Source organism: Hyla sarda, chromosome 9, assembly GCF_029499605.1.
Source record: "Hyla sarda isolate aHylSar1 chromosome 9, aHylSar1.hap1, whole genome shotgun sequence".
NCBI classification, from domain to species: domain Eukaryota; kingdom Metazoa; phylum Chordata; class Amphibia; order Anura; family Hylidae; genus Hyla; species Hyla sarda.
The window spans coordinates 21855982-21878850 of NC_079197.1; the positions used below are offsets into that span (position 1 = coordinate 21855982).

Here is a 22869-nt window from a genome sequence, read left to right on the forward strand (position 1 = left end):
TTTTCTTTTACAGAAAGAAAGTAAAGAATGAACGCCTTTCTAAAAAAAAAAAATGGACATTTAACAATAGTACTGTTCATTCTCCCCTGTTACTCATAAGAAAATAAAATATTTAAAATATTTTGTGTTTTTTTCCCACCTTTAGTTGCATTCTTTATCAGTGCATGTGAATATGAGGTTTAGGGGGCTTGTATCAGGTTCAGGTATGGTGTAAATATGAGGCTGTGGAGGTGTGAGCCAGACTGATGCCTCATTCACACCCCATCAGACTATCATACAGCTTGTTTCATTTGGTGTTTACCTGTACTGTACTTGTTTAGGTTGTCATCTGTTAAAAGAAGTAACTATTTGTTTTTGTTACGTTGCTGATTATGAATGTAAAAAAGAAACAGAACATACAGACATGTGATCACACCACGTTTTTGCAATACAGTTCCTGTATAAGGTTTTTGATTAAAAAACGGATTCCTCAAAACCTAACTAAACTGTATCAAAACGTGTATACAAATTTTTATCTGTATACGGTTGAAAAACGTAAAATGTTTGAAAAATGATGTCCGGTTGCATCCGTTTTTTAAGAAAAAAAACGTATACGTTTTTAGCTTTTCACTCCATTATGAATAAAGTTTTACTTGTTTGATTGAAATACCTGGAAAAAAAACTGTGCAAAGTTAAAACCCGTATGGTGAAAACCGGATGGAACAGTTCTGTACGGTTCCCATTGACTCCCATGTTTAAAAAAAACATATACAGTTTAATACAGTTTTTCACCCGGACCAAAAACCGTGGTAGGCCACAGTTTTCTGTCCAGAAAAAAAAAAGGAAAAACTGTATGGTTTGAAAAACGGAGACAACCGTATACATTATGGTGCATACGGTTTTGAATGGGAAGTCTATGGTAACGGTTTTCTGTACGGTTGCATACCTTTTTTTTTATGATACCGTATGCCGAAACCGTATAGTAAAATCGTGGTGTGAACCCACCCTTAGACAAGCGTAAAAAGTCTTTGGGGGAGATTTATCCAAATATGTGCAGAGGAAAAGTTGACCATTTGGCCATAGCAACCAATCAGATTGCCTCATTCATGTTTCAGAGGCCTTTTCAAAAATGAAGGAAGCGGTCTGATTGGTTGCTATGGGCAACAGGTCATCTTTTCCTCTGCACAGATTTTGATAAAACTCCTCCTTATAGTTTTCTTTTTATTTCCTGTTTTCTAACGTATAAAAATCAGTGCTATCTACGGTGGCACTGCAGCCCACCTGGGATAATTGATACATACACAGTGGTCAACTGGACTAAATCCAAATACTATTATAAAGCACACCAACCCGTGTTTTTAAGTCAATACACTCATCATTTAATTTACACTTATTATTTATAATTCTAATTTGAACACTAATAAAAGTTAAGTTTTAGGGGTGGGATTTAACAAGGGTATCAGTGACCCTGGGTCTTCCAGGGTCAAAGGTGTTTCTTGGTTATAATTACCCTAACCCACCCTGGGGTCATTTTTGTTGTTGATCACCTCAGTGTACACTCATATACACCACCTCACAATACATGCACATACACCGCCTCACCTCAGTGTACACTCATATACACCACCTCACAATGCACGCACATACACAGCCTCACCTCAGTGTACACTCATATACACCACCTCACAATGCACGCACATACACAGCCTCACCTCAGTGTACACTCATATACACCACCTCACAATACATGCACATACACAGCCTCACCTCAGTGTACACTCATATACACCACCTCACAATGCACGCACATACACAGCCTCACCTCAGTGTACACTCATATACACCACCTCACAATACATGCATATACACCGCCTCACCTCAGTGTACACTCATATACACCACCTCACAATGCACGCACATACACAGCCTCACCTCAGTGTACACTCATATACACCACCTCACAATACATGCACATACACCGCCTCACCTCAGTGTACACTCATATACACCACCTCACAATGCACGCACATACACCGTCTCACCTCAGTGTACACTCATATACACCACCTCACAATACATGCACATACACCGCCTCACCTCAGTGTACACTCATATACACCACCTCACAATGCACGCACATACACAGCCTCACCTCAGTGTACACTCATATACACCACCTCACAATACATGCACATACACCGCCTCACCTCAGTGTACACTCATATACACCACCTCACAATGCACGCACATACACCATCTCACCTCAGTGTACACTCATATACACCACCTCACAATGCACGCACATACACCGTCTCACCTCAGTGTACACTCATATACACCACCTCACAATGCACGCACATACACCGTCTCACCTCAGTGTACACCTCACTATACACCGCCTCACCTCAGTGTACATACACCTCACTATACACGGCCTCACCTCAGTGTACATACACCTCACTATACACGGCCTCACCTCAGTGTACACTCATATACCCCTCACTATACACCTCCTCATACACTCACATATACCCCGCCTCACCTCAGTGTACACTCATATACCCCTCACTATACACCTCCTCATACACTCACTTATACACCTCCGCATACACTCACATATACCCCTCACTATACACCGCCTCACCTCAGTGTACACTCATATACCCCTCACCTCAGTGTACACTCATATACCCCTCACTATACACTCACACATACCCCTCACTATACACCTCCTCATACACTCACCCTCACTATACACCACCTCACCTCAGTATACACCCTCACTATACACCACCTCACCTCAGTATACACCCTCACTATACACCACCTCACCTCAGTATACACCCTCACTATACACCACCTCACCTCAGTATACACCCTCACTATACACCACCTCACCTCAGTATACACCCTCACTATACACCGCCTCACCTCAGTATACACCTCCTCATACACTCACATATACCTCTCACTATACAACCTCACTATACACCGCCTCACCTCAGTATACACCCTCACTATACACCGCCTCACCTCAGTATACACCCTTACTATACACCGCCTCACCTCAGTATACACCATCACTATACACTGCCTCACCTCAGTATACCCCCTCACTATACACCGCCTCACCCCAGTATACACCCTCACCTCAGTATACACTTCCTCATACACTCACGTATACTTTTTTTTTTTTTTTTTTAACTCGTTTCCTCCAGAACAAAACACAATCGCAGACGTAGCGCCAGGACAAGCCAACAACCCAGCGTCCTCCCCGCCTTTACGAAAACAACCAATCAGCGCCACGGACTCTAGCGGGGCGGGCCGTACAAAGAGAAGGACTGAGCGGCTGACCAATCAGGAGGCGCAGAGGGCGAGCACCGAGCAGGAATGCGACGATTCTATTGGGCGGGAGAAGCTTTTCAAACCAAACGGAATTATCCGCCTCTTCAATCCGTGACCGAGGCACCGGAAACAGGCGGAGAGGAGTCCGCAGCGGTCCGTACATCTGTGACCGGCAACGGGGAGTGAACGGCACCGGGCACCGTCGTGTAAATGTCCGTGTGAAATAACTTACGTCACTTCGGTTTTCGGACAAGTAAGTGCCGTGTGGCGGGCGGTTTTTAGATTGTTTTGTTTGCTGCGCCCTCCCGTTCCGTTATTTCCTTCAGCCTTTGTCGGTCACGTGTTTAAAAAGTTTTTTAACTATTTGTGTCAAACATCCTGCATGTGGGGCTGCCCCGGCTGAACTACAACTCCTAGCGTGTCCTGATGACCTCATCTTACACGGCAGCTTGTGTGTGTGTATATATATATATATAATATATATATATGCCAGTGGTCTCCAAACTGACCTCCAGATAGTGTTTCTCAACCGGTGTGCCTCCAGCTGTTGCACAACTACAACTCCCAGCATGCCCAGACAGCCTTTGGCTGTCTGGGCATGCTGGGAGTTGTAGTTGTGCAACAGCTGGAGGCACACCGGTTGAGAAACGCTGATCCAGATGTTTTATAACTCCTTTTTTTTGGGGGGGCCTAGTTTGTTTCAATCTCAAATTGACCAATGGAGGTTCTTATCTCGGTGTAAACAAAGCCTTATATCAACTGGATGAGTCTAAGGGCCCCGTGCACTGTAAATGGGCGCCTATCTTGTAAGGTCAGCGCTTATAGAGTATTATATGGTTTCGTACGTGTGGCCCCATTGCATGCTGAGAAGTGCTGCCGGTGATACTTTATATACTTTAATTTTTTTTGCCTCCTTTATTTTAATTTTTTTTCTTTATTTATTTTTCATTTTTACGTGTCAAAATGACCTTGTTTAGTTCAGTGGTTCTTAACCTTGTTGGAGGTACTGAATAGACATGAGCGATCTTACAGTAAATTCGATTCGTCACAAACTTTTCGGCTCGGCGGTTGCTGACTTTTCCTGCATAAATTAGTTCAGCTTTCCGGTGCTCCGGTGGGCTGGAAAAGGTGGATACAGTCCTAGGAAAGAGTCTCCTAGGACTGTATCCACCTTTTCCTATCCACGGAGCACCTGAAAGCTGAACTAATTTATGCAGGAAAAGTCATCAACTGCCGAGCCGAGAAGTTCGTGACGAATGGAATTTACTGTAAGTTCGCTCATCTCTAGTACTGAACCCCACCAGTTTCATATGCGCGTTCACCAAACCCTTCTTAAGTGGAAAAATTAAATATGATAGGGGTAGCTAGGAAGGGATAGGGTTAAAAAAGATGATAGGCACAGATAAACAAATATTGAATACGGGCAGTGGTGATTCAGTGTAAGGATAGGGTTAACTATGAACTAGACACGGTTAGACAGGCAATGAGTGAAGGCCGTGGTGGATCAGTGTGCCTACCTGTCCCCGTGCGGTCAGTGCGTCCAGGCTGTCCACTTGTCAGAGGGACCGACTGGCTGAGGCTGGGTTCACATCAAGTTTTCTCCCATACGGGAGCGCATACGGCAGGGGGGAGCTAAAACCTCACGCTCCCTTATGTAATTCGTTTCAATGAGCCGGCCAGAGTGAAACATTGGGTCCGGTCGGCTCATTTTTGCACCATATTTTCGCTTTTTCCCCCGGACCTAAAACTGTGCTCAACCACGAAAAATGAGTCGACCGAATGTTTCACTCCGGCCGTCTCATTGAAATGAATTACATACGGGAGCATGAGGTTTGAGCTCCCCCTTAATCCTTCCAGTACTTATTAGCTGCTGAATACTACAGAGGAAATTATTTTCTTTTTGGAACACAAGGCTCTCTGCTGACATCACGAGCACAGTGCTCTCTGCTGACATCTCTGTCCGTTTTAGGACATGTCCAGAGAAGCTTATGTTTGTTATGGGGATTTTCCCCTACACTGGACAGGTCATAAAATGGACAGAGATGTCAGCAGAGACCTCTGTGTTCCAAAAAGAAAAGAATTTTCTCTGTAGTATTCAGCAGCTAATAAGTACTGGAAGGATTAAGATTTGTTAATAGAAGTAATTTTCAAATCTGTTTCACTTTCTGGCACCAGTTGACGATGATGGGGGGGAAAAAAAGAAAGAAAAAGTTTCCACAGGAGTACCCCTTTTTTTTTTAAGGGAATGTTGCAGAATGACCCTGATGGGGGCCCCCCCCCCCCCCCCCCCCAACATTGGCCTTTATACACTGTACGGAGAGGGGGGGGAAGCTAGTCAGTCAGTGTTCAGTGATTTTGGCAAGTAGGAAGGAGAGAGTGTAAGGGTACGTTCACACTGCGGAATAGGGGAGGAATCATGGGGTAAAAATTCCGCTGTGGAATGTACTTTTTTGTGTGAAAATCGTGCAGAATTCTGCGCGGAATATAGAAGGAAACTTATTTTTTTTTTATTTTATTTTTTTTTTTGCTGGACTGCAACCACCAATTGGCATTTCCCCTTTTTATTTATTTTTTTTTATTTTTATTTTTTCCTCGTACGGAATTTCCGCACGGAAACTCTTTCAAGCAGAATTTTTTTTTTTTTTTTTACCATTGACTTCAATGGACTTCTGCTCGCTTATTCGTTCTCTAGCGGAACGGAATTCCGCTCACGGAATTTACGCAGTGTGAACAGTGCAGAGTAAAATACATTGAAGTCAATGGCAAAGAAGATGTTAATAATTTCTAAGCGGAGAATTCAAGAGGAATTACTCGAGTAAATTCCTCTTGAATTACTCAGTGTGAACGCACCCTAAGGCAGTGTTTCCCCAAGCAGGGTGCCTCCAGCTGTGGCCAAACTACAACTCCCAGCATGCCCGGACAGCCTTTGGCTGTCCGGGCATGCTGGGTGTTGTAGTTTGGCCACAGCTGGAGGCACCCTGCTTGGGGAAACACTGGTGTAAGGAGAGGAGTCTGAGTTGAACAGCTGAGAAACAGTGTGAAGAGGCCTAAGGAGAGAACCTAAAATTTGCAGCCATCTAATCTCAGGAAAACCCAATGGCTCAGGTAAAGTTCAAGCCTGGCAGTAAGCACAACGTTCTGGAGGAAAAAGTCGTCAGGCAGTCTTTATAAAGTCTCCAATTCAGCATGGTCTGCCATTTATCACAAATCTGCAGTTTCACCAACTATAAATCCCAGCAAGGCTACAGGCTTCTTGGGCTCACTCTCTACCCTGGAAGATTTAACTATATTTCTGCCGCAGTAAAGAGTTTTCCATAACCTGACATCATGGTCGTTATTGCCCCCATGTCTGGCCCAGGAGAGCCTCGGAACATGTAGATTAATGTTGCCCTGGCGTCACGAACTGTACTATTCCGCTACATCCCCACAGCTGCACCACACAGGCATAGGCAACCTTTAGCACTCCATGTTGTGGCCTACATCTCTCAGGCCAAAATGCTGCCAAAGCATCATGGGAGATTTAGTCGAAAATATCGGCAGTTCTGACCGTTGCCTGTGCCTGCCCTGTCCTGTGGGTGGGGGATATAACAGGACGAGATGTGAATACCCCATTAATTTATTTGGGGGACAGGTTCCCTCTGTTCTCCCGTGGTGGCCCCAGCTTGCTTTGTCCTATCCTGTGGGTGGGGGGATGCACAGTGTCAACATAGCCTAATGTGCTTTTTGGGGAGGCGGGGTAAACTATTGTAAGCTACCGTATATACTCGAGTATAAGCTGACCCGAATATATGCCAAGGCCCCTAATTTCACCCCAAAAACCCAGGAAAAGTTATTGACTCGACTATAAGCCTAGGGTGGGAAATACATCATCCCCCCCCCCCATCTGGAGGTCCGCAGGTTGAACACCACTGAGAAGGGATTGACAGGCGGAGAGTTCACTCGAGTATAAGCCGAGGGGGGTGTTTTCAGCACGAAAAATCGTGCAGTAAAAACTCTGCTTATACTCGAGTATATACGGTACGTGGATAGTTTGCTACTAACTTTCAGGTGTCATTTATGCCGGTCAGTGGATGCAGCCTACCCGCTACATTGTACTCTCTGCAAACTGTGGGGATGTTTCTATGGCCTTTTCTGTGTCATCGTGAGGTTGGGCAGACAACGGGTAATGGGGAAGCTCATGATGGTTTCCTGTAGACTGGCAGAGGCGTGTAAAGAACAGATGAGCAGTGCTAAACCACAGACATTATGATACAAGAAATAGGTGGTTTACAGGAATGAAGGATATCTGAGGCGGCGGTGTATCTTATCAATCTCTTACAGGACATGCTCTGAATGCTACATGTAGGGGCCCCATGAGCCAAACATGTAGAAGTGCAGGGATATGCTCAGTACCTGCTCAGGCCTTGTGTTGTGTTCACAGGAATCTTTGCCTTATGTAGGGGCCCCATGTAGAGTGACAGCTGTGATGGTGACATAGTAATATATTGAATTGAAGAAGAAAGATAACAGCACATCCAAACATCAATTCCAATAATCTCAATTGCTCGCAATAATCTGATCCAAAGGAAAAGATTGCAGCACACAGGTAGCAGCAAATCCAGGTGAAATTTATTCCGTCCTCAGCACAGTAAAAAAAAGTGCAGCGTTTCAATGATCTCACATGGTCTCTCTCAAGCATGTGAGATCGTTGAAACGTTTCACTTTTTGTACTGTGCTGAGGACGGAATAAATTTCACCTGGATTTGCTACTACCTGTGTGCTGCAATCATTTCCTTTTTAGATAATATATTGAATTGGTTATAGGTATACATCGATCAGATATTAAACAGGTGAAGTGGAAAACATTATCTGGTGGCCATGGTGCCTGTCATAAGGTGCAAATATATATTTTATCCTTAAATCCCAGCCCATTTTCACCTTAAAGGGGTTCTCCACCATCAGGTGATTTTAGTACATACCTGGCAGACAGTAATGGACATGCTTAGGAAGGATCTGCGCTTGTCTTGGGGCTAAATGGCTATTTTGTGAGTTCACCATACTACTGTGGCTAGCTTTTTGTGAACTGGTATTTCCTCTTTGATTTTTCTCTTTTTGCCTACAAATCCCATAATTCCGTTTTCCCCCACCCATTGAAACATAAATTAGCTGCATCCATTCAAAAGACCTGTGGTTTTCAATCAGGGTGCCTACAGCTGTTGCATTAGTTGCAGATTGATCTCTCTCCCACCAAGCAAACACTCCACCCTTTAAAGAAGACAGGCTCCCTGTCATCAGCTGACTAGTGATGTAATGTCATTGCAACTGGGGAAAATCTGAGACAAGAGTCATTTTGTATTTTGTCACACACAGGTACAGACATTATATTATGAACTACACAAACTGTAATATACTGTTTGTATCGGTACCATTTTGGCATTGATCAGACTTTTTGGATACTTTTTTTTTACTTCATTTTTTTTTTCTGGGATATGATGTTATAAACATAAAAAAGCAATTCTGTGATTGGGTATTTTTTTTTAATGTTAACGCCATTTACAGTACGGAATATAAAATGTCATTTTTTTTTTTTAATAGTTCAGTCAATTATGCACTCGCCAATACCAAATATGTTTATTTTTAATATGTTTACATATTTTTATATGGAATAGGGGGGTGATATGAACTTTTAGGGTACGTTCACACGGGCGGATTTATTTGCGGGTTTCCCGCTGCGTATTTGAAAGGGGGCGGGCTCTTCTCAGCTGTCCGCAACAGGTTTTCCGAGGTGGACTTTACGCTGTGGAAAATCTGCCGCAAGCACCATTGAAGTCAGAAGGGTCTGCGGCGGCTTTTCCGCAGCAGAAATTCCTCTGCGGACAGCAGAGAAGAGACCGCCCCCTTTCAAATACGCAGCGGGAAACCTGCAAATCCGCCCGAGTGAACGTACCTCTAATATGAAAGGGGTTAATGGGTGTTTTTAACCCCTTAAGGACGCAGGACGTAAATGTACGTCCTGTTGCGGTGGTACTTAACGCACCAGGACGTACAATTACGTCCTATGCATAACCGCGGGCATCGGAACGATGCCAGTGTCATGCGCGGCTGATCCCGGCTGCTAATCGCAGCCAGGGACCCGCCGGCAATGGCCGATGCCCGCGATCTCGTGGGCGTCCGCCATTAACCCCTCAGGTGCCGGGATCAATACAGATCCCGGCATCTGCGGCAGTGCGCGATTCAAATGAATGATCGGATCACCCGCAGCGCTGCTGCGGGGATCCGATCATTCATAACGCTGCACGGAGGTCCCCTCTCCTGCCTCCGTCCGGCTCCCGGCGTCTCCTGCTCTGGTCTGAGATCGAGCAGACCAGAGCAGAAGATCACCGAAAACACTGATCTGTTCTATGTCCTATACATAGAACAGATCAGTATTAGCAATCATGGTATGGGGACTATTAAAGTGTAAAAAAAAATGTAAAAGTTAAAAAAAAGTTAAAAATCCCCTCCCCCAATACAAAAGTAAAACGTCAGTTTTTTACTATTTTACCCCCAAAAAGCGTAAAAAATAAATTTTATAGACATATTTGGTATCGCCACGTGCGTAAATGTCCGAACTATTAAAATAAAATGTTAATGATCCCGTACGGTGAACGGCGTGAACGAAAAAAGTCAAAAATTGCTACTTTTTTAATACATTTTATTTAAAAAAAATTATAAAAAATGTATTTAAAGTTTTTTATATGCAAATGTGGTATAAAAAAAAAAGTACAGATCATGGCGCAAAAAATGAGCCCCCATACCGCCGCTTATACGGAAAATTAAAAAAGTTAGAGGTCATCAAAATAAAGGGATTATAAACGTACTAATTTGGTTAAAAAGCTTGTGGTTTTTTTTTTTTTTTTTTTTTTTTTTTTTTAAGCGCAACAATAATAGAAAAGTATGTAATAAGTATCATTTTAATCGTATTGACCCTCAGAATAAAGAACACACGTCATTTTTACCATAAATTGTACGGCGTGAAAACGAAACCTTCCAAAATTAGCAAAATTGCGTTTTTCGTTTCCCCACAAAAATAGTGTTTTTTGGTTGCGCCATACATTTTATGATGAGTGATGTCATTACAAAGGACAACTGGTCGCGCAAAAAACAAGCCCTCATACTAGTCTGTGGATGAAAATATAAAAGAGTTATGATTTTTAGAAGACGAGGAGGAAAAAATTAAAATGTAAAAATTAAATTGTCTGAGTCCTTAAGGGGTTAAACTTAAACTTTTTTTTATTTTTTTGGAGGAATCATTTAGATTCCTCATAGCAGGCACAATCAAATGCAGATCTATGGGTGCAGCCACGGATGCAGAGGTAAGCCCTCTGGCTACCTCCACTGGGGATTGCCCCCGTGGTCGTGCTGTGGGGGGGGGGGGCGGTCCACCCCACTAGACCACCAGGGATGGTTAAAAAATCCCTTTAGACACCACTGTCAACTTTGACAGCGGTGATCTAAAGGGTTGATAGCCGGCCGCAGTGATCGCCGCATGCTGGGCTATTAGCAGCGGCCTCCAGCTATTGAAATCAACCGAGGGCCGCCGAGTATGGAGCGGGCTCGAGTCAGGAGCCCAATCCATACACCCTGAGCGCCGGTGTGAGATGCAGACTTGTGGAACACAAGTCTACATCCGCACCTTATAACGGCATTATGGGGGGGTCGCTCTGGCCCTGCTTGCCCGATACAGGGCTAAAGCTATGAAAAATGAACGTGCCCGGAACTACATGCCCCGGGCGTTGGGCGATTGGATTTCCACATCCCTGTATTCAAAATGACATTCAGAAAGGTGTTTCACAGGAATAGCAGCATTGTGAAGGAGTAAATTCGAAATCTTCATATTTTTTTTTTTTTTTGTACAGTCTTTGAATTTTTACAAGCGGTAAAAGGAGAGAAATCTCCCTAAAATTTTTTACCCAATTTCTCTTGAGTAAGGAAATACCTCATGTGTACGTAAAGTGCTCTGTGGGTGCACTAGCGGGCTCAGATGGGAAGGAGCGTGAGGTTTTTCTGAAATGGTTTTTGGGGGGCATGTCACATTTAGGAAGCCCCTATGGTGCCAGAACAGCAAAAGAAGTAATGTAACAAGGGGTACTGTGAGCCTTAACACCCCACAGGTGTTAGATGACTTTTCGTTTAAAGTCGGATGTGTAAATTCATATTTTTTTTTCACTAAAATGCTGTTCCCCCCCCCCCCCACCAAATTTTACATTTTTACAAAGGGTAATAGAAGAAAATGCCCCCCAAAATTTGTAACCCCATCTTTTGTGAATATGGCAATACCCCATGTGTGGACATAAAGTGCTCTGCAGGCGCACTACAATGCTCAGAAGAGGAGTCGCATTTAGGCTTTTGTTACAAATTTTGGGGAGGCTTTTTTCCTATTGCCCCTTGTTAAAATGAAAAACTTGGGCTAAAACCAGCATTTTAGTGAGAAAATTTTAATTGTTCATTATCCCATCCAACTTTAACAAATTCTTCAAACGCCTGTGGGGTGTTAAGGCTCCCTATACCCTTTGTGACATTCAGTGAGGGGTGTAGTTTCCAAAATGGGGTCACGTGTTTGTTTGGTTTGTTTTATTTGCGTTTGTCAGCACCGCTGTAACGATCAGCCACCCCTGTTCAAATTACCTCAAATGTACATGGTGCGCCCGCAGAGCATTTTACATCCACATATAGGGTCTTTCCGTACTCGGGAGAAATTGTGTTCCAAATTTGTTTTTGTTTTTTCCTTTTTACCTCTTGTGAAAATGAAAAGTATGGGGCAACACCAGCATGTTAGCATGCTAGAGTAGACCCCAACTTTACCTTTTCATAAGGGGGTGAAAGGAGAAAAAGCCCCCAAAGATTTGTAAGGAAATTTCTCCTGAGTAGGGAAATACCCCATATGTGACCCTAAACTGTTGACTTTAAATACGACAGGGCTCCGAAGTGAGAGAGCGCCATGTGCATTTGAGGCCTAAATTAGGGACTTACCCGGATGCAAGAATTACACTTGCCTCCGATACCAAAATTACCCTTCGGCAGTGTTTCCCAAACAGGGTGCCACAAGCTGTTGCCGAACTCCCAGCATGCCTGGGCAGTCAATGGCTGTCGGGCAATACTGGGAGTTGTTGTCTTGCAACAGCTGGAGGCTCCGTTTTGGAAACCGTGCAGTACCATACATTTTTCATTTTTATTGTAACTGTGTGTGTGTGTATATATGTGTGTATGTGTGTATATATTAAATATGGATATATATATATATATATATAATTATTATAAAATTTTGTTTTTTTATTTTGTGTACTGTAGTGTTTTTAGGGTACATTCACACGGGCAGGGGTTTAAGCTGCAGCGGAAAATTTGCCATGGCTCAAACGTGCAGTGAGAAACTCACTATAAATCCCCGCCCGTGTGAATGTTCCCTGTAAGAAAAAATCGATTCACTCGATTATCACGATTTTTCATTTGGCGATACTGAATCGATTCAAAATATTTTTGAATCTATTCTTTTAGGGATGTGTAATTTGTATCTCCCGACACCCGGGACATGCAGTTTCGGGCGCCGGACAGGAGAATTTTTCTGGCATTGTGCAAGCAGGGCCGGATCTGAGTGTATGGAGCGGGCTCCCGACTCGTGCCCGCTCCGTACTCTGCAGCCCCCGGCTGATATCAGTAGCCGGTGGCCACTGATGCATCACCGCTGCTAATATCCAGCATGCTGCGCTCAGCAGTCTGTATGGAGCGGACTCGACTCCTGCCCGCCCCATACTCTGCAGCCCACAGCTGTTTTCAGTAGCCGGGGGCCGCGGCTAATAGCCAGCATGCGGCGATCGCCGCGGCTGGCGCTTAACCCTTTAGATCGCCGCTGTCAAACCTGACAGCAGCGTTTAAAGGGATCTGTTTCATGCTCCTTGGTGGGCCAGTCGGGTGGATCCACTGTGGAGGTAGCCGGAGGGCTTACCTCTGCTTCGTGCTGTCCTGTGATTCTGTCAGTGATAGAGCCTGGCTGGACCAGGCTCTATCAATGGATCACAGATCAATGGAGTTCAATAGAACTCTATTCATCTGTCTGAGGAATCTAATGATTCCTCCTAAAAGTCTAAAGTGTATAAAAAAAAAATTTTTTTTTTTATAAAACTGTAAAAGACATTGTTTTTGAGGCAGAATCGGGATATATCGCGATATATATCGGCCCATAAACAGAATCGGGATATATCGTATCATCATACGTGTATCGCGATACGTGTCGTATCCCCAAATTCTTGCCGATTCACACCCCTAATGGTAACTGTTAAACCGTGTGACCAGGGATCCTTTTGGCGTGCTTCTCCTGGCTACAGTGGCAGACCCACAGTGTCAAAAGGATCCCCGGTCACACGGATTAACAGTTACAATACTGCATGATAAGCACATCAAGTACACCTTCACCCCCTTGAAAATGGTCTAGGCAGGGTTAAAATGTGTTAGAAATCACCAGCAGTCGGACCCCATGCGATCAGCTACTTATCCCCTTCTGTGGATAGGGGATAACTTATTTTTCGCTGAAGTACTCCTTTAAATAACTGGGCATTCTGGTATACTGATATACAAATACTCTGTTGGTTCCTGTGGGACTGAACAGTGTTCTGCTGTAAACTAACTGTATGACGAAATGCAGACTACTCTGCTGACATTAGTGATGCCTTAGGAGCCACAGAGGCCATATACGGAATGCTACAAGTCTCTGATGCCCATCACTAACACTTGTGCGGGTGACGTTAATCATTATAAAGAGAATCTGCTTTAGTTCTTTGCTTTGTCTTAAAACTAGGTCACGGGATTACTGTCATGCAGCGATTTGTTTAACTTTAAACTTTTTTTTTTTTCTCTCCTCCTTAGTAGGATTAGTTGGCACAGGAAAAGCGGTTTAGTCTACCCTCCCTCCTTCTGTTTCTTTACTAGAAAGTTATGCCGTCAGCTCCACATCTAATGGGACGTCTTTTTTGTCGACAGGTTTCTCTACAGATTTTCCTTGTTCTGGAGTAGCACAATGGACACAGAAGACATTACGGCGTTGCGGGCAGAGCTTGACCGTGTGTCGGCTGAGTTGCAGGAGACAACGGAGGAAAAGTTCCAGGCTGCTCAGTATGGGTTGGCCGTGCTAGAGGAGAATGCCGAGCTGAAGCAGAAGAGTTGTGACCTAGAAACTGAATGCGATGCATTGAAGCTAGAGTTAAAGCAGATGAAGGAGGTATATAGTGGGGTGGGGAGCTGGAGCACCCATAAAGAACATAGGCCATCTTTATACACCAATGCTCTGGGCGCTGGTATAATATAAGAAACGGTTATGTGCCATGGTTAGAACTGAATAATATAATTCTTTATATAGCGCACGCAGAATCCGTGGCACTGTATGCTCAAATTGGTCCCTGTTCCCAATGGGGCACACAATCTTAAATTGCCTATCAGTATGTTTTGAGGTGTGGGAAGAAGCCAGAGTACCCGGAAGAAAGAGCCACACAAACACCCGGAGAACATACAAACTCATTGCAGATGTTGTCCTTGGTGGGATTTGAACCTATGACCCAGTGCTAACCACTGGGCCGCCGTGCTGCTTATAATCTACAGTAAGATTTGAAATATCTAATGAATCAACCAATCATTTAGTCTTATGAGGCTATGTTCACATGATGGAATTTCAGTGCAGATTTCCGTAGAAGAATTCCATACAGAGGGACCGCAGCAGCAGAGTCCCATTGATATCAATTGGATTCTGCTGCACTGCTCACATGGCAGTTTTTCTGGCATGGAAAGTCAGATTCTAACATCCGCAGAAAGAATAGTCATGTCTATTCTTTGTGCAGAGTCTGCACAGAAATGCATTGCCGTGTATGCAATCAATGTATTTCATGTTATAGTCCCCTATGGGGGCTATAACAATGTGTTAAAAAAAAAAAATGATTTAAGCCCTTCCCAAATAAGTTTGAATAACTCCACTTTTCCCATATAAAAAATTTTTGGGGAATAATTATAAACATGTGGTATCGCCGCGTGCGGAAATGTCCGAATTATAAAAATATATTGTTAAACTGCCAGGTCAATGGCGTACAGGTAAAAAAAAAAAAAAAAAATTTCCGAAGTCCAAAATAGCATATTTTTGGTCACTTTTTATACCATAAAAAAATTAATAAAAGGCGGTCAAAAAATCTCATCAAAACAAAAATGGTACCGATAAAAACTTTTACGGTGCAAAAAATGAGCCCTCATACTACCCCGTATGCATATAAGTTATATGGATCAGGAGAGGACCTTTTTAAAACGTATTTTCGTGCATGCAGTTATGTTTTTTTACCAGAAGTAAAACAAAATCAAACCTATATAAGTTGGGTATCCTTTTAATTGTATGGACCTACAGAATAAAAATGTCAATTTTACCGAAAAATGCTCTGCGTAGAAGCGGAAGCCCCCTAAAGTTAGAAAATGGGATTTTTTATTTATTTTTTCAATTTTGTCCCACAAATATTTCGATTAATTTTTTTTTTGCTTCACCATAGATTTTTTTGGGGGGGGGGGGGGGGGGGGGGGTAAAATGCCTTTGCACATATGTATAATCTGTGCATTTTTTTCCAACTTTATAGAGGTCTATGGGAGGTAAAATGCCACAAACTAGATGAGGGGGAAAAAAATTTAAATAAAATAAAAATGCTATACTTAGTGTGCATGGTGCAGAAGAATCCTATTGAAAACAATAGGAGGCTGCTGCATTGGAATATCCAAGCAAAACTTTTCTGCTGGATTCTGCTTGAAAATTTTACTATGCGAATGGCCCTAAAGGCCCAGATGTGTGAAGTCCTGCAATTTGTGTAACTCCTATTGACTTTAATGGAAGCTTTACAAACTGCGTAGACCCGCAGCCTACTATGTTTACATAACTCCGGGAGTAGCTTGCGTAGCTATGCAATTTTGCACTAGTATTAAAGTCAATGAAAGTTACGCAAACTGCTGTTTTCGGCTTTTCCGACCTCTCTGGCTTCAGCAAAACAGAACGAGCTGGGGTAACCCCATTAACCTACAATCTATACTTACATACTTCAATGTACACTGGCGCCTGGATTGGTTGGTTAGGGGATACGGAACTCTGTAGCCTAGGAAAAGTTAATCTGCTGTTAAATATTTCATGTCCTCCCTTGGTATGGGATCATGTGCATACCAGGGAGTGGAGCTCAGCGTTGAAGGAAGCTAATGTGTTTGTCCTAATGACCCTTCAGTCATGCAAGGCGCTTAGGTCTTTTTAAGCTTCTGTTAATTGTAAAAATGTCAGCAGTCCCTAAATAGTCGAGTTGCATGTTTAATAAAGTTCTGAATGTAAAGAACCAGATATCAAGTTTGTGTGAAATTCTCGAGTGAGGCTGCAGGGTGTCCTGGTCTGTGTCAGGAAGCTGATCTGTCATGTGGATATTTGTCAGGCGCTGGCAGAAGCCTACAGCAACCAGAAAAGAACAGCTGCCGATGGCGAAAGTAGAGAAGAAAGTCTGCTGAAGGAAACGGCCTCCAGGGAAGCAAAGTTTACAGGAAAGATCGATGAGCTGCAGAATGAACTCCGGCAGATGAAATCTTTCATTACCAATACCTCAGCTGACAACGAGCGTCTCACCTTGGCTGTTCAGAACCTGAAGAAGGTACATACTTTATGTATAGAGAATTGGTAAAAAGAAAGAGACTGACTGTATTCTGTCCTGCCTTGTACAGCAAATAATCATTAAAAGGGGTTGTTCAGGAATAGGTAAACATGGCTGCTTTCTTCCAACCCTACTCATTCAGGGGTTGTCTAGCTCTTCTCATGAATAAACAAGAGCAGTCGTAGAAAGCGACTTAAAGGTACACTAAACATAGAAAAATCCTTGCTTTCTTCTACTTAAACCTATTTTGTCTACGTTACATTGAAAGCTAAGAAATGTGTAATGTTTTTACATAGCCATATTTGCTCTCCTGTCTACTCCCGATCCTAAGTGTAGCCTCAAAACAACTACCTGCAGCAGGAGTCTCCCCATCCCTGCTACAAGATTGGGGGGGGGGGGGGGGGATCTTCTTGATAAGTACCTATTTCAAAAGATCTTTAAAATCTGCAACGTTTTGTTGATTACACAGTCATTTAAGTGCTCTCACTGCTATTGAGTGTGTTAGTCTGCTCCGTGGTGCTCGGGTATTTCTCACGGTCTCCATTTTAGGGGGACTGAGCTGTTTGCTAGTAGTACTCAGTTACTTCCTTATTTGCCTGTCCAATCACAACATAGCACAGAACCTACTGCTTTCTGCTGTGCCATAGTGCAGGTAAAAGTGCAATGAACAGGCTTTATTGTGTTAGGGAATGATTTAGGCAGTACAGTACTATAGATGGCTTATGGAGGGAGAAGAGGCTAAAGGAGTAGTCCAGTCCTGAGAAACTTATCCCCTTTCCCAAGGATAGGGGATAAGGGATTGGAGGGGAGGTCTGACCACGGGGACCCCCACAATCTCCCGTACAGGGCTCCGGCAGCCCAGCGGAAATGGGCGTGTCGACCACCACAAGTAGCGGCTGCTGACACGGCCCCTCAAACTCTATAGCAGTGCTGTAGTGCTGCCTTCAGCAATCTCTGGCTCTGCCATAGCCCTGTATTGAGGGGGCTTGTCGGCCAACGCTTTGTGTCGTGGTAAACATGCTCTAGCAAGCCAGGACCCCGTACAGGAGATTGTGGGGGGCTCCCAGCTGTAGGACCCCCCGCAATCTGAAACTTATCCCTTATCCTTAGGATAAGGGATACGTTTTTCAGGACTGGACTACTCCTTTTAACCCCTTAACGACCACGAGTGTATACTTATGCTCGTGGCCTGCTCCCGTTATGTGAAGCGTGCTTTGGATAGGGGATAAGAAGTCTCAGGGCCGGAGTACCCATTTAAATCTGAAAATTTGCTAAAATCTGTATTTGAGAGATGGATTTGAATGGCAGCTAAAATGAAGTATGAAGGTTGTGTTTTATTTTTTTTTATTTTTTATTTTTTCCCCCTTTTGTTGTCTGTTTGCTTTTTTTTTTCCAGCATTATGGGATTGCAGAAGTTTATAGCAGTTTCCTGGATTTTTCTGTGCCTATTTCTCATGCCAAGATATGTAAGATTTATATGCTTCGTGCTACCCAGAGAATTGTTGGCTGTGCCTAGTACTATCACTTTCTGGTGTAGGACAGGCCGTTCATTGTTGTATGGACAGTGGGGAGTCTGTGATGTATTGTGTCTCTTTGTATAGTAACCAAGTGTTTGCAAAGAAAAAATAATTATTTTAAATACCATTGGTCTCAATAGACCACTTCATAGTGATTAGTGAGGATCTTTTCTCCATATTCCATGATGATGGGACTTGTCTAGAGATGGAAAGGCCACATATACCTGAAAAAGGCAGTGTCACTGTTTATGGACATTCTGGATTGTCTTTTTAGTAATGTTTGGAGACAACTCCGATGTAATCCACTATGTAGTCATAGTTACATAATCTCTCATTGTGTTCCAAAGTTTTAAAAAAAAAAATAGTTTTTTTTTTTTTTTTATTGTTTAGTCATTTTGAACCATAGCATTTATTTATTCATTTTATTTTAATTTTATTTTTTAATCTTTTGCAGGAATGCCATGACACAGAGAAGGATAAAGTTCAGCTGCGGGAGGAAATGAAACAATGTAAGATTAGGGAAATGAGACAATTGCAAGACCTCTCTGAGTTGGAAGAAGAAAATATCTCTCTGCTGAAGCAAGTATCTGTACTGAAGGAAAACCAGGTGATTATTTAACAATAAATATAGTTTCTGTACCAACTTTTATTCCCAAATTGTGGACCTCCAGAGGTTGCAGAACTGCAATTCACAGCATGCCCGGACAGCCGTTGGCTGGGAATTGCAGTCTTGCAGACCATGGAGTTCCTTAGTTTGGAAACCACCTAAGATCTCTGCTTACTGTCACTTAATAGGCAGCTTCATTGTTTACCACCATGGAATAAAAACCTACCCTGCTCATGTGATGGGCACACAGATGTTTGGTTTATTACAGGACACATCTCTGATAACTGCACGGTTTTAAATCACATGACTAGAACATGCCCCACCCCTTCATTCCCGTTTTTTTTAAACATACATGCAGTGCAATAACTTTGCAGTTGTGTTCCTGCTGTATTTGTATTCCCTTAGCATAAACAATGACAATGCCTTGAAATTGAGGAAGTGTGTGGATATCTTGCCTAAGCAGATGTTCACATGATCGTAGCTCGCAGTGGGTTACCAGCTATGGGACCTCAATAGTGGCAGACTTACAGATCGCCAGCGGACCCATTGACGTCAATGGAAGCTGGTTACCTGCTGCGAATTAGGATTGTGTGAACTAGGGATCGACCAATATCGAAAAAAAATGTAAAAATTTTTTTTTTTTTTTTTTTTTTAGGGCCGATACCGATAATCTGTCACCTTTCAGGCCGATAACTTATACCCAGCGGGGCAGAAGCCGGTGCAGATCAATCAATTAAAGCGGGCACTTTAAATCCATGAACTGCAGCGGCTTTTGCGGTGCCAGAGACCGCTGCCACCACCCGCTTCTCTCCCCCTGCCTGTCCTGAGTCTAACCACCACAGTTGCTCCATCGCCTCCCCCCATCCTCTGGCCACATACCGCTGCCCCATTGCCTCCCAACCCCCCCCCCCTCCAAATCCCCGGTGTTATAATTACCTGTTCCCGGGGGTCTGCGATCCTTCTGGCTCCATCGGCGTCCTCGTCATTATGCAACGCTACCGTTACCGATAATCTCCAAAATCGCGATTATCGGCCAAATCGATAATCGGTCGATCCCTAGTGTGAATGTAACCTAAAAGGGTTTTCCATTTTTAATAAAAAAAACAAAACCTAAAAAAAAAACAATGTGTTGCTACAGCAACAAACCAGTCAATACCCACCATCCAATCCAGGGTGATTCCCCTGTACAGGCTGTGGCCAGCGCCCATTTTTCTACAACTGACCTGATGTGTGACCACTGCATACAATTGGAAGCCTAGACGTTTTCATGTCGTACAGCATAGGTGTGTGGGGCCACAGAATGCAAGCGACCCACATGGGATCAGAGTGCAGCCAAAGACCAGAGTGCTAATGGGAACTTGTACAGGACATCATCATGGGAATGGATGGGTATAGATTGGTATGTTTTTATCAACGTTTAGTTTTTTTTTTTTTTTTACTTAGCAGTAAATACAGCTGAGAAATTCACTTTAAGAGCTACAGACACCATTGAGTAGCTATTGGGATATAAAAAGCTGTACCATTCCCAAAGCTGATGGTGGTTGCCAAACTGATAAAATTGCCTTTTGATTTAACAGTCAATGAGGCGGAGACAAGCTACTTAAGTGCCATATCCTGGCTTACTTCCGCACTGGACATACAGAGCCCTGTATATCAGTCAAGGGGGGGCTGGGAGGTGAGGGCAAGTGTAGTGGCATTTCAGGCTGTGGCACTTGAACATCTCTGCTCCACCTCCTTGACTCTTGGCTGAGAAACAGGTAATTTTATAAGTTTGTGCCTGTCCTGCAGCTGTTGCAGTGTGCCTTTTATATACCCTGACAGCTATTCAACAATGTCTGCAGCTCTTTACAGCAAACACAGCAAACAGATTCTCTCCAAAACTGAAGTACAAAGGACATCTTTTAATATGCAGAAACTGAAATATCTAAAAGTTGTAGACAAGTCACTACCTATAGGTTATACAGTGATCCCTCAACATACAATGGTCTTTTCTGGACCATTGTAACTTGAAACCAGACTCAACATACAATGCTATGGACAGTCCCGATCTGTGAAATGTGTCAGTGGCCGGAAGAACTGACCAATAAGTGGGTATCCACTGGTAAAACCCCTGTATTACTGAAGTGTATGCACTGACTGGTTCTCTGGTATCACCCCCTACGGTAAAAGGAGGTATTACATGTTTCCTGTTAGCTGCTCCTTTGAAAACCAGGTGAAGCCTTTACTTTTTTAGGACACTGTGTTCTGTACAGGACCCTGAAGAAGCTCCTGTCCTCTACATAGACAGTGATTACAGCTCCCAGCAGATCTTTTTCTTTCATATGTAAGGATTTGCTTTATCTATATTAGTTATCTACTTTTTCTTCATTTTCCTATATTTGGGTGACATTTTGGGGCTTTAGAACCAATTATCAGGTTTCCATAGCGTTATGGTCTCAACATACAATGGTCGTCCTGGAACCAATTAATATTATAACTTGAGGGAACGCTGTACTTGTGTATGTCACTTTGAGTGCTTGGAAAAGTTTTACACAGTGACCAAGAGTTGGGTATTCTGAAATCATCCTCCTGTCTCAGGCTTCTTCCTCCATACTTTACCCTGCAGCTCTGCTTGTCCAAAAGTCTAATAGAAAATCTGCAGACAGGGAGCTGTCTGAAGCATTTGGTAATAGCCTACATTGTCTTCCTTAGGTGGATTATGAAGGGATAAAGCATGAGCTAAAAAGACGAGATGAAGAAATCGACGTTTTGCATGGCCAGCTGGATGAACTGGTGAGGTTAAAGGACATCGCCGAGCATCAGCTGGAGGAGGCCCTGGAGTCGCTAAAAAGTGAACGGGAACAAAAAAGCGAACTCCGCAGAGAGTTATCAAGTTACCTGAGCTACGACTCAATAGGGAACCTTCATACACACTTTGAAGACCAAAATGAAGAAGAATTTGATAGCGGCTATAACTCTGGCGGCCTGAACAAGTCAAATGGAGACATCCTGATGTCCACACCACGTAACAGCGACATCTTCCATCCTGGCCCTAAACTAGCGTCCGATCTCTTCACTGAACTCAGTCTGACCGAAATCCAGAAACTCAAGCAACAACTATTGCAGGTATTTGTCATTCTCTCCACCCTTGCCAAATGTACTGCCCTCCATGTTTTTAAGCGGATGAAGGCCTGGTAGGCTTCTTGTTAGCAGACTAGGGTTGTATATTTATGTGCTAGACATATTCATGGTTTTTAGACTTTCATAATAAAGCATTTTTGCCAGTGTAAGTCTTAAATGGGCACTGTCGGACACAAAAACTTTTGATATGTTGTAAAGCATGTATAACCAATAGGTTTTGAAATTGCTTTCATTGGAAAATTTTCAGTATTTCATACTGAAAAAAAAAAAAAAAACTACTGCAACCCCCCAAACACCCCCCCGCCTGCTTGGACACATACCAGTCCTGCTGTGTCCATGCATCATCACCATGTCATGGACACACTTTCTTGATTGACAGCTGTGAGCGCAGGGCTCAGAGCTGGAGGAAAAATCCTCCCACTGTCGGCTTGTGTCCCGCTACTGTCAGTGAGGACAAGCTGGGAGTTGTAGTTTTGCTAATACTAGGGGAGATGTGAGCAGACAGCATACTGAGGGAGGGGGCGGAGACCTGCACAGTGAGGCCACGCCCTTTCCCTTTGAGAGGAGTTCAGACTAGTGAGCTAAATTAAAGGTGCTAGACACAAAAAATTTGATGGACATGATCAGGATGAGGTACTGAGTG

General features: G+C 43.4%; 2 protein-coding genes across 3 annotated transcripts in view; both read left to right on the forward strand.

The window, feature by feature from the left end:
• LOC130291342 (myosin-4-like) overlaps nucleotides 1-1122 on the forward strand; it is a 41040-nt gene extending 39918 nt beyond the window's left edge. The window contains exon 40 of the mRNA XM_056540010.1: nucleotides 14-1122. Within this exon, the coding sequence (XP_056395985.1) occupies nucleotides 14-31 (18 nt within the window). The 3' untranslated portion in view covers nucleotides 32-1122. The remainder of the gene's footprint in view (nucleotides 1-13) is intronic.
• Nucleotides 1123-3421: 2299 nt separating this feature from the next.
• Nucleotides 3422-22869, forward strand: part of LOC130291343 (protein bicaudal D homolog 2-like) — a 42073-nt gene continuing 22625 nt past the window's right edge. The window contains exons 1-5 of one of the 2 annotated variants that reach the window (XM_056540011.1): nucleotides 3422-3577; nucleotides 14317-14554; nucleotides 16770-16982; nucleotides 18954-19106; nucleotides 21798-22211. In XM_056540011.1, the coding sequence (XP_056395986.1) occupies nucleotides 14354-14554; nucleotides 16770-16982; nucleotides 18954-19106; nucleotides 21798-22211 (981 nt within the window). In that variant the 5' untranslated portion in view covers nucleotides 3422-3577; nucleotides 14317-14353. Of the gene's footprint in view, nucleotides 3578-6335; nucleotides 6430-14316; nucleotides 14555-16769; nucleotides 16983-18953; nucleotides 19107-21797; nucleotides 22212-22869 lie in introns of those variants that run through there. The other variant, XM_056540012.1, reaches the window with a different exon arrangement.